The 12528-nt window shown below is 43.3% G+C and overlaps 1 protein-coding gene across 2 annotated transcripts in view; it reads right to left on the bottom strand.

Annotated features, from left to right (window-relative positions):
- MCU (mitochondrial calcium uniporter) overlaps positions 1-12043 on the bottom strand; it is a 151107-nt gene extending 139064 nt beyond the window's left edge. Inside the window, exon 1 of one of the 2 annotated variants that reach the window (XM_090057828.1) lies at positions 11806-12043. In XM_090057828.1, the coding sequence (XP_089913954.1) occupies positions 11806-11928 (123 nt within the window). In that variant the 5' untranslated portion in view covers positions 11929-12043. The remainder of the gene's footprint in view (positions 1-11805) is intronic. The other variant, XM_090057829.1, reaches the window with a different exon arrangement.
- Between the last annotated feature and the right edge of the window lie 485 nt (positions 12044-12528).

The following is a 12528-nucleotide window of genomic DNA, read 5'->3' as shown; positions in this document are numbered from 1 at the left end:
GTCCTTTATTTTATTTATTTTACAAGGAGGCAACAAGCCAGTGTGAGATCATACATTACGGGAGAATTGTTTCACATCATATTGGAGCTACATATTTTCATCTTTATTAAAATGAAGTGTCATTTTAGAAGGTGCAATGAGACATTAATGAGGGGAAAGTAAAAGGCTGTCAAAGCTTTAATATAAGAAAAGATGACTCATTTCCTTTCCAATATTAAGGACTTACTTGTCCTTGAATATCTAAAACAGGTCATTTAAGTGTGCCCAAAAAAGTAAGTAGCTAAACAATAATCAAAACACCTGCAATATCCATGGCAGTTTATCCAGAGAATGCTTCTATGAACATATTCCATACTCTAAGTGACAGTATTTCAATATCAGAAACTGATAAACTTTCCAAGCAAGTAAGCCAATCTAATGGTAAGGTTCCCTGCTTTAAGGTAACAACATAGTCTTCCAGAAATCTGAGGGATGTGGACGTGGTAGTAATTGGATTTAGAGAAAACAAAAAGTAAGGGACAGAGGCAACTACCAGGTACAATTCTTTTAAAGTCTGGAAGAGCAGCATGACTGTACAAGCACTAGACATATTCCTTGCAGTAATGGCCTCAGCACCTTTGGACAATAGAAACAAATTACTGAATTTATTACCTGTTCTGTGGACTAATGCAGAGAACAAGTGATGAAGGTGGCTTTAGAAAAAAACAATATTACAGCTATCTTTCCCAAGCAGCAAATGTCTCAGAAAGAAGAAGAGCTTAGAGTTCTGCACTGCAAAGATTGTATATCAAACAATGATGCGGTGATATGAGTCACCGTACAAACTTGAGATGAAGTTACAGCAATTAGGTCATTTAGGCTGTTCTCATCTCAGTAGGAAATCTCATCGCTAATGCCTACATTAGAAACAGATTACATACAAGCACAGCTACTTTGGTCAGGAGTGTGATTTTTTTTTTTCTTTCCACCAAAACTAAGAAACCAGATCATCTGCCACGGCAGATGCAGCTTCACACATACAAAAAATAAGCTACACTGGTATAAATGCAGCCACACTCGCAGACTGTGCAACACAACTGTAAAGCCTTAATTATTCTTTACTCTAGTCAAATGAATTGTTATTGGACCTTCAAACCTTGAAAGTAGTTTGGATTTTGTTAAAAAGCCAACCTCTAGTTCTTTTACAGAATTACAGCAGACAGGTTCATGAAGTTCCCTAGAAATTACAAAGGAAATGTAGTCTTATCTAGTAATTTAATCCAATATTTTAATATGCAATTAGAGTTTCAAAATGCACTCTCAACTTTACTCAATAGCTAAACTCACTTCAAAGCCTCACTCCACAGTAGAACAGGAAGTTCTTTAGCTAGTTTCACATTTGAGGAAGCACATCCCTCTTATTCCCCAAATTCAACTATCTGGTACACATGAAACTATATCCAGTATAACAACAACAAAAAATCACTTTAGTATTCCAAAAACTTTTAACTTGCTACTGGTTTGTCTTCTACAGGAAGACTTGGGAACTGACCGGCACTGCAGTCAGCTAATCCCTGGCTGTCATTCCAGCTTGTCCATGCTTGGAATAGAGGGCTGTTCTCTTGCCCCTCTTTCCCACTGCGGCCTCTGCTTACTGCCACCAGTGAAAAGCATTGCAAGCAAGGATTCAGAGTAGCTAATTTGGTTATGACAGTAAGCAGAGGCTGCAATGCAGGGATAAGAGGGCCAAGAAAGCACCCCTCCACATGAAACAGATAGCTGGAGCAGCAGCCAGGATCAGTCACCCATTACTAAAATGCAAGCTGGACTGGTGGAAGTGGGAGATTAGCCAACTCATCTTAAAACACAAGCTGGATAACACCTTTGTAGGCCTAATCAAGTTTCTTTGTGGGGAGCAGATAGCCAACCCCCGCTCTATAAAACTACAGAAAATCCTGAAAAATCAGTCCCCTCAGCCTCCGGACTACTGAGCCCTTCAAAGTATATTCACTAACAGCCTCTGTACTGTGGCAAGAAAGACAGAAGACACCCTTTTGATTTTCAATCAGTGTCATCAATAGCTAAGGGGCAATACTGATCTATTCTAAGAAAGAAGTGTCTCCATCAGTTCACCTCAGCCAGGAACACCACAGATGCAAGGAAACAGAGAGTGGATCCAGCTCTTATTTTCTGGGAATGGGACATCTTTCTAACACCAAATGGTTCAGACAAGTCCTCTGGTCTCTTCTGCAGCATAAGAAATAAATTGAGTACTGTGCTAACCACTATGCATAAACAGCAGCTAACAATGATGTACACAAAACAAGCTACCTTAACCAAACTGTTTTATTTAAGTAAATGAGACAGGGCACAATAAATTTCTCTTCGCTAACAAGAAAGCCAAGTTCAATCGTGTGGGGTTCCCTATTACTAAAGAAAAAGTAGAGTTAAATTTGCTGGACCTTTTTAAAGGGTACCCAGGGAAGGCATTCAAAGAAGCATCCTTCCAACTGATTTACTGTGGTATGTCTATGGTTAAGTCTTTATTATTTATAACAGATGCAACTGAACAGAAGCTGTGCATAGACTAATTACAATTTTAAATAAGGGTATATTGACACTAAAAAGTTCTATGAAAAAAATCTCCCATGCTCAACACAATTGCTGGTAATACTGGTGACAGGCCTAATATGTAAAAACTCCCTGCAGATGAGACTTATTCTTACTGATTTGTGACAACAGAAGCCTTGCTATCCTAGGACTCCCAGAGCTTATGAGTTCTGTGGACCAAGTGTGAATACAACGATCAGACAAGATCAATGGGACTGAAATGCAAACCTGGTCCAAGCAATTTTTAACTTGGATTTCTTAAGTTGTTCTGAACAGATAAGGAAGGAGACAAATGGCCTAAAGTAACGGCAGAACAGTTTAGGGTTCACTTAGAGAAGCTAGATGCTTTCAAGTTGGCAGGGCCAGATGGGATGCATCTGAAAATACCAAAGGAATTGGCCAAACTAATTTTGGAGACACTGACTATCCTTTTTTGAGAACTCATGGACATCAGGTAAGGTCCCAGATGACTGCAACAGAGCAAATATAATGCCCATCTTTAAAGAAAAGAAAGAAGGAGGATCTGGGGAACTGAAGACCAGTCAGCCTGATCTCTATACCTGGAAAGATCAAAGCAGGTCCTCAAGGGATCCATTATGAAGCACCTAGAGGAGAAGAAGGTGATCAGGAACAGTCAGCATGGATCCACCAAGAACAAGTAATGCCTGGCTCTGTAGAGGAGAAGAAAGCAGCAGACACAGTATACTCTGACTTTAGCAAGGCTTTTGACACTGTCTTTATGACATTCCCATTAACAAGCTAAGGAAATACAGACTAAATGAAACAACTGTAAAGAGGATATGCAACTGGTTGAATCATCATACTCAGCAAAGCAGTCCTCAACAGCTCAATGTCTAATTGGGAGGAGGTATCAAGTGGGGTTCCCCAAGGGTCTGTTCTGGATCTACTATCGCTAAATATCATCATTATTGATTTGGAAGATGAAATTGAATGCATACTTAGCATCCATTTGTGGATGACACCAAGTTCGCTGGAATTGCAGACACTCCAGAGGGCAGGGCTAGGATCCAGAATGACCTGGATAGACTGCAGAAATGGTATGCAGTCAATTAGATTAGATTCAACAAGGACAAGTGCCAAGTCTTGCACTTGGGAAGGAATAACCACATGAACAAATACGAACTGGGGAGTGACGCCTTAGGCTGCAGTACTGCAGAGAAGGACCTGGGAGTTATGGTTGATCATAAACCGATTACAAGCAAACAGTGTGCTCTTGCTGCAAGAAAGCCAACAGCATCCTAGGTTGTATTACCAGGAGCATCACTTGCAAATTAGGGAAGTGATTTTTCTGCTTTATTCAGCACTGGAAAGGCCCCAGCTGGAGTTTTGGGTCCCACTTGCCAGGGAGGTGAGCAGTTTGGAAAGAGTCCAAAACAAACAAACAAAGAATCAGAGGCCTGGGAGACAAGGCATATGAAAAAAAGGCTAAAAGACCTCTGGTTATTTAGTATAAAGACAAAAAGACTGAGGGGGGAGTTGATAACAGTCTTGAAATACCTGAAGGACAATTACAGAGAGGATGGAGGTGGGCTTTTCTCTGTGGCTGTAGGGGACAGGACTAGGAGCAACAGACTCAAGCATCAGCAGCTTTCCTATGAGTTTATGAGCTGTACATCAAGAAAAACCATATTTAGCTGCTCCCACTTGGAGATGTAGGTTGTTTGTATAAAACAAGTCAAATACACACGTTAGAACCCATCTATAAACTTTATGGCACTGTTTTAAGTTCAGATTCCAAGCTATTAGAGATCAACACTTTGCTTCCAAAAGTGGCAAAAAATTACATTGAGGACACAAAATGCTTAGGTCAACATACAAGGAATATAATGTGCCCTGCTCCTAGGGAGTCTTGAACGTAAAGGGGAAGGTGTGTCGCAGGGCACTTCAGGGTGAGGCTAATGGGGGTTGGAGGAGGCCTCATAGGGGCTTCACAGTAGTGTGGGGACCCCAGTGCCAGAGAGGGCACAACATTTAGGGGTGCACTGACCCCAGCCCTGAGAAGGGACACAGTGCTGTGGGGGCCAGGCATGGCTATGGCCACCTGAGCACGGAGAAAGGGGGCCAGGCACGGCTATGGCCACCTGAGCCCCAAGCACAGTGAAAGGCCCCAGGGTGGGCAAGAGCGTCCATGAGGGCATGGGCAGTGGCGAAAGACGAGCCAGAGGACCTGTGAGGGCATGGGTGACGGTAGGACCCACATGTAGCCCAGAGGCGATAGTGCAGTGTCAGCAAAGGCAGGGCATAGACTGGGACATCTCAGGGCACCGTGCCAAAGAAGGTAAAAAGGCAGCCTCCCTTTAACAATATCAACATCAAAGATGTGGCAGGCGAGATAGTGAGGGTACATCGAAACCAATTTGGCAGGGTAGGGGGGCCACCCCTAGGTCATGCCCTGCCACAAGCCCTCTGGTATTCTTGACAGTCAATGGTGCTTCAGAGTCTACTGAACACTTGTTTAGAAGTTATAATGTTGAACACTTAACTTTTAAGTATCATTTCCTGAAGTAGGCATGGTTCTTCTGCTTCACCTATGGCAAGTTAGGATGTTAGGTCTGTGTTATGTCAGGGTTGATGGTAGTCTTGTATAAAGGTTAGATTATGGATTGTATGGGATGGTTTGGATTGCGATGATCTTGCCTCTGGCAGCAGGCTGGACTAGATGATCCCTGGAGATCCCTTCCAGCCCTATTTCTGTAAGTAAAAGTGGTGACCCTTTGGGTTGAAATTAGTTCAACCTTAATCAAATACATGCAGACACACAAGATCTGTAACAAGACTCTGCGTAGATAAAAATGCTACAGATTATCACTGAAGTTACTGATTGGTACAATTTTAAACATCCACACAAGTTTAAAATGGTATTCAATACATCTGAGTAGCTCTGCGATAGGTAACTGGATGTAATAGTGTATCTGTGGATCTGATGACCCAACAGGTCCCTTGCAGCTTTCAGAATAAGAAAGTTCATATCATTTAAAGCATAATTAAGAATAAAGAGACTGTTACCAAATTATTTTGAAAAGAATATGCTTACCATGTTTCTTGATCATACATGAATACATGCAGTACTGAACAACTTCCATTAAATCCTAAATGCATTCAGACTGCTGTTGGGAACTAGTAAACCCAGTGTTCTTCTCCAAAACTTGGGAAATTAAAAAAAAAAAATAGCCTGAATACATCTGCATTTTTGCTGCATTACTAGAATAATTCCATTAGGTATCATATCTATAAATTCCCCTTGCTTTATTTATTTGTTTTTATAGGAGTCTCTTGGCAGTTACTCTGACATCCAAACAACCTTTGCACATACGCAGAGCCCTTTGGACTCTCTGAACTGAGAACTTTAACCTCACTTTTTGTGATTTCAGGAATCCAGACACACACCTAAATGCTTAAGTTGTATGAAAGCAGGTATCACACCACTGTTTCTTAACAGTAAGAAATTATAAAGATAAGTATTCTGAGCCAGTGCAGAGGATTACATTTTGTATATTTTTATATTTTAGCATCCTATTGCTCATGTTTGAAAATATTTATAGTTTATTTCTGCATAAAGGTCCTCTGCAAAAGACAGCTCTCCACCCCCTAAATATGTTCCTGTATCATGAAATTGCTACCATTAAAAGCTTACCCTCCACACCCACACCAAGCAGCCAGCAGCAATCAGCTGCAATGTGGAATCAAAGAAAAGATTTCCCTGTTCTTCTGCCCATAATTATCCCTATCCTCAGAAACATGCATTTAAAAACAATTCTCTCTCTCATTGCTCAGTGAACTTTTTTTCCACTTGAGAGCCAACTACCCAACAGTAAAATACCGGCAAGTCCTGGCTACATTACATCCAGAATGTATTACAGAATAGACTCCATATGCACTCCATACACCTTACAGCCGTCCATCTCAAATTCCTAAAAGCCAGTGGCATTACTGGCTGTTATATTGGTCTTTCTTGCAATGCTTTTCAGCAGTGACAGTGAGCAGAGGCTACAGTGATGAGAAGCCCTCTATACCAACCGTGGCTGGTGTATAATACTATCCAGTACACCTGCTTATGAGGTCAGGTATTGCACTTTTTATCAAACACTACCACTCCAATACTCAATTCATTCTGCAATGGACTCTTCAAAATCTACAGTCCAAAAGAAAATAAATAAATAAAAAATCAATGGAGTCTCATTCAGTTCCACTTCTGCTGTTCAGAATGGCCTTGCCATGAATCCCCTATTTTGCTCTACATGAAAAGTATTACTAAATCACGTGAATTATTAAATCTAAGGTCAGCCCCCCTTAGACATGAAGCTGAATCTTCCTCTACCATTTCTGCTGTTTTCTTCACACTTTTCAGCAATTTGTCATCTACCCCTTCCTGCCACTGAGTTTCATGTGCCTTTCCCCAACCTCTACTACTACTCAGATTTTGACTTCTGCCATTCCCAGTCTCCACTTACCTTTAGCAAATTTCCCCTTAGTTTCCTATATTTACATATGGCTTTGAAAAAAATGGATGAACTCCTCAGCTGTATAAAATGATCACTCCTTCAACCTTATTTAAATTAAGCACTGTTTCTCCAATTTTATTTATCAATTGTCTATATACCATCTCAGCTCCTCCAGCAGGTTACCAATGCCTCTTCAGCACCATGATCTCAACTCTCTCTCTCACTGCAAGGTCCCTACTACAACACCTACTTCTAGTCTCTCTTCCCTTATTCAGTCTCAAATCTAGCTTCTTCCACTCCTTTTTTGCCATTTTCCAGGCCAAACAGGATTACCCCTTTACTTTTACAATGTGAAACCCATCTCCTGCTGATGGCTTCAACTCTTTCCTTAAACTTTCATTCTTTACATCCAAGATCTTGTGACTTTCAAGGAGGAACCTGACAAGTATGCACTTCTTTCTGCCTGTAATCTTTCTGCCCTGTGAAGTACAGAAAAGGATATCCCATTTGTGCTATCTATCAATACTCCTGGTCTCCAGCCTACACCCAAAGAGCACCCCTTGCTTTCTTTCCATTTCACATATAAAACATTCCACCTCCCGTTCTCATATTCATCCACTGGTCCCACTCACCTTCCTAATTCCCTTTCATTTTAAGACTACCAAGGAAGCAGTGCCTTTGGCCCATTTGAGTTCTTTTGTTCCACCTCCTCTCACACACACGCATGCCTCCACTCTTAACTTCAACTGTTCTCTTCTAGATCTAATCACATCTCTATAAACAAGAGTATAGACCTAGCCACATCTCCACAGACAGAGTATAACAACCAGAGCATAATTTTCCATCTCCTGGATCTTCAACTACTTGACATGGTTGCAAACGCATTCTTGACATTCACCTTGCTCTTTTGTGATTCATCCTTCTTACAGTACTAAAAGCCTGTATCTATGAGCACATTAGAATTTCACTCTGTATGGAAGAGGGAGTACAGCAATCTCTTCCATTAGGTTCTGCATTTTTCCCCAAAACCATGCTTTTTCCATATTGTGCTATAGCATTCAGCTCCACTATTTTTTACGCTCCCTGCCCCACCCCATATCACATTAAAACAGAAGACATTAGATTACATGGAAGAAAACTTGCATAGTTTTTATAACAGACTCCATCCACATGCACTACTAAGAACAAAAGCCTCTGCAACATTAGGTCCTACAGAAGACTTGCCAAAATCCCATAAAGTAGCTAAGTGACATGACAGCTAATGGAAGATTCCACTGGAGCAGCCAAAATGGCTCGGGCAAATTCGTTTATCTCCCGTGTCCCCAAAGAAGATGATATTTTGAAAGGGTGATTTTTATTGTTCTGTCTCCAGGCTTGTTCACACCTCTAGCAACCTGTGCACAGCTAGGATGTCACAATCACATTTTGTGGAGCGTCACAAGTGAAGAAATAAGACCCATGTATTTTTTTTAAACATCTGTTTAGCTTTTTCACATGGTCAAGGTACTCTTTGCCTGGTCAGCACACTCATTCAGTACATAAATTTCAGTTTCTTAGCCATTAAAATCACCTTTTAAAGTTTATAAATATATTGGGAAGCAAAGTTTAGTACTTCCAAGGGCCAGATTAGCTCAGAAAATAAGTAATTCTAGTTGTTTGATTGCAAGATTTAACTAATTACCAATAGGTAATTATACCACAACCAAAGTGCTTATGTTTTATGTTGTACCAATTACAGGGTAGACTTAATTAATAATCAAAATATTAAATGAACTGCTACCTTTAGATAGCTGGGCATTCTATAACTACAGAAACATAGTAATCACTAGAGCTACTTTTCAATTGAAGTGAATAGGAATTTATGCCTTAAACAGAATCCAGTGTCTCCCTGCTCTGAGGAATCATGCTCCAAGTCAGGCTTAAACTGAAACTAGGAAGAAAGAGTCACAATTACCAAGCAATTTAAATAGTTTTACGTTTTCAGAGGCTTTTTTACAGTTCTTAGGAATTGTGTCATATATATTGTTGCAAATCATACTGAAAGCTTTTTCCTCACATAATTAATGCAACTTGTTACTTTACTGAGACAATCCATTGAGATACATCCATGCAAAGCCATAGAAGAAAGTCATAAACAAACATAAAACAAAGGACTTCTATAAGAACTACATGAAGATTTCAAAATGGAGTAGTTTGCTCACTTGACTGCAAGTGTGGGGGGAGGTACGTTAGGCTGTTATTGGTATTGTTTCCACAGTTGTTTATAAACATTACTTGAAAATTTTACACTGATTCCCCAACATTTTTCTGCAATAAGGCACTACATGCCTAATTGCTGGAAGCATACACATGGTTTTTCAAGCAAAGACAAAACAACAGTTCATAATCACCATTCCCAACATAAGCGATGTTCTGATTTTCTACAGAAATCTTGAGTAGGTCTCTAAATGCAGTCCAACACTTTGATTATGACACAACAACATATCACTTTACTGACATTGGAAGACAGCAGAAAAAGAATCCATTCTGAATTTGTATTTTAATCACACTCCTTTCATCCTTCAAGCTCCTCTCTGCACCCATAAGAAGTTAGTCCCAGGTTCATATGCAAGATTAATCTTACAATTACTATTAACTAATGACTCAGCTAATACACTGAGGGTCAAACCCACATGCTCGAGCAATAGAAGTCAGAGGCATTCCCAGGACTCATTCAAGATACAGACCAACAGACAGTGCCACCTACCGTATGCAATAGATGGCTGCTCAGTGAAGACTGTTTTTCTGTTTTACTTTCCTTGCAAGAATAACAAGTCTCCACACACTATAAAATTCCCCTCATACTGAAGTTATGATTTTACCCTTGTGTTGTTTGTGTAATATGTGTTTGTTAATCTAGGGCAGAGAAAATTCAACATCTCTCTCAAAAAGACGACACATTTTAGAAATCAAAAAACAAGAAAAAAAAATCAAGCCCAATTAAAATAAAACTTGCCCTTTCCTTCAGCTGCCACCAAAATTAACTATGCTAGTCTCACATTGCTTACAATAGCCATCAATATCATTTCTATTTAGTGCTCACTAGTTATCCCACTTGAAAGAGACTTAATTCTCACAGTCATTTTTAAAAAACTGACCCAGAACATAACTGCAATATACATTAGTTGAATTGAACATCTCACAAGATCAGGTGGCCAAAATGACTTTTTTGATTTCTTTGCTTGATTAGAGAAGTCAAAAATATACTCTCAAGGTCTCAAATATAAACCTTCCCTTACAGACCTGTTTGGTACTTCTACCACTTGCTTAAGGAGATTTCGCTTGTAATCTGCTTAAGACTGGTGGAAATGAGTATCAATGCGCAAAGTAGTGATGAACAAGATGCATGGAACCAATCTTTTTAAAATCTTATACAGCATTCAACAGGCCAGTTTCTGCCACTTCTCTTACCACACACCTTACTTCACTGTACTCTACAAGGATTCAAAACCCTCCCTCTTCAGATGCTTATGTACAGATGACTTGCCTGTTCCCTAAATAAGTCTATAGGGAAGGTGATGCTTAAATTTCTTCCCTGCATAAAAAAAAAACAGTATTAGAAGCAGAACAAGAACAGGGATCAGTTACAAATGTAAGTTTATATCTGGAAATTATAGGATAGGCTCAAAAAAAAAAAATCAGGCTTTTCTGCTTGAACTGTTAAGAGCTCATGCTTCTTTTAGCTTTAAGTTATCTATATACAGGTGTATTTAAGAACATCACATTTCTTTTCACTTTATTTTCCAGTAAAAGTTACTGCAGCGGAGTCGCATAGACCCTCTAAGGTTACAGCACTTTCTATTCAAAATTAATGAAAAGATGGTTATACAGCAGAGACTAGATATGCAAGAGAGAAAACGGTAAAATCAACGAACAGTGCTTTCCTGCAGGTATCAGAACCGATCCTTGGCCTGTACTCTGCCCCCGCATACCACCGTCACAGGCTGCACACATTTTATTAACTGCATTTGTTCACTTTAACGCCTGTACAAATTTGAGTCAAGCAGGAAGTGCTAAGGAAGGCGGTGGCATGGCATTAAACTAACAAAATAAGTGGGACCCTGAAGACAAAAGTCAAAAAGAAAGTTCATGAGCACCAAACAAAGGCACAGAGGACTCGGCAGTCCAAGGCGACATTTTTGCCAAGACAGGGAGGTCCCTGCTAAACTTAAAGCCATTCAATCTCTTTGCCCAAAGCGCGGGTTCTTCCCCGAAGCGTCAGCAGGAAGTCTGACACTACGGCACGATTCTTCCGAGCCTTGGCCAGGGCCTGCCCCGCAGCCACCTTCCTCCTTCCTGCCCGGGAGGCTCGGGCTTTCCTCAGCGCCGCCAGCCCCGGGCAGCGCACCGGAAAGAGGGGGCCCCCGCCCGGCCTGCAGGCACCCGGCGCCCAGCACAACTTCAGCGGGGCTCAACCGCGGCGCCGAGGCGGGAGGCTCGGGGCAGCGCCACGGAAGAGAAGCCACTGGCTGGGGCGCGAGAGGCTCCGGCTCGGTTCGGAAGCGAGCCCGGACAGGGAGTGCGGGGACCGGCGAGCCCGGCATCGCGCTGCGGGAGGGGAAGAGCGCGGCGCGGGCATCCCCCGAATCACTGCAGAGCCGCGCCGCGCCGCCACGGGGGGACGCTGCAACTTGCGGCGGGCGGCTCCCGCCCCCCGCGGCTCCCGCAAGCGCCTGAAGGGCGCGGCGCGGCGGGGCGGGGCCCGCGCACTCACCGTCCTGTGCTGCTGCTGCGGCCCGCGGCGCCGGCCCAGGCCGGGGAAGCAGCCGGAGGCGGGCAGCGCCCCGCCGCCGCCCCGGCAGAGGAGCAGCAGCGCCCTACGCGCCGCGGCCGCCATCTCGCCACTGGAAGCCGCCCCGCACCAGCCGGCTGCACAGCAGGAATTCTGGGGCGGGGCCGCCGCGCACGCGCCGCCCAATCCCCCGCCCGAGCGCCCTGCGGGGCGGGGCCAGCTCTCGCCCTCACCCTGCAGCTACCGAGCAGCGACGCCCAGCGATTATGTAAAGTGAGAGCGGGGCTGGGTGCGCCTGGGGTGGGGCTGCTCCCGCGAGGCACCCGGAGCCTGGGGGCCGCCGCGCCCCGCTCGGGCGAGGAGGCAGCGTGTTTTGCAGGCGTCGTTTTCTCTGCAGCGGGTCAGCCCGCGGCGCTGCCTCCTGCCTGGGGCGGGCTCTTCTCAGCCGGCCTCGGGGGTGCCCAGGCTGGTGCTGGGGGTCGCTCTTCCTTCCGCGCTGCTGCCTGCCCACGGGTCTCTGGAAACGCCTCAAGGAGCGGAGCTTCCCCTGTACTTGCGTCCCCAGCCTGGTGTATGGCGGGGCGGGGAGCGGGGCCCACCCTTTGCGGTGCCCTCCAAAAAGGTCATTCTCCCTCCCTGCCCCCACACCGCTTTGTCTCTAGGATAATGTTACTTCACTTTCCAGCCCCGAAGGCCAGGTGAGTG

Source organism: Crocodylus siamensis, chromosome 7, assembly GCF_052110815.1.
Source record: "Crocodylus siamensis isolate JL-2025a chromosome 7, ASM5211081v1, whole genome shotgun sequence".
Lineage (NCBI taxonomy): Eukaryota > Metazoa > Chordata > Crocodylia > Crocodylidae > Crocodylus > Crocodylus siamensis.
This window is presented reverse-complemented; position numbering and strand designations above follow the sequence as displayed.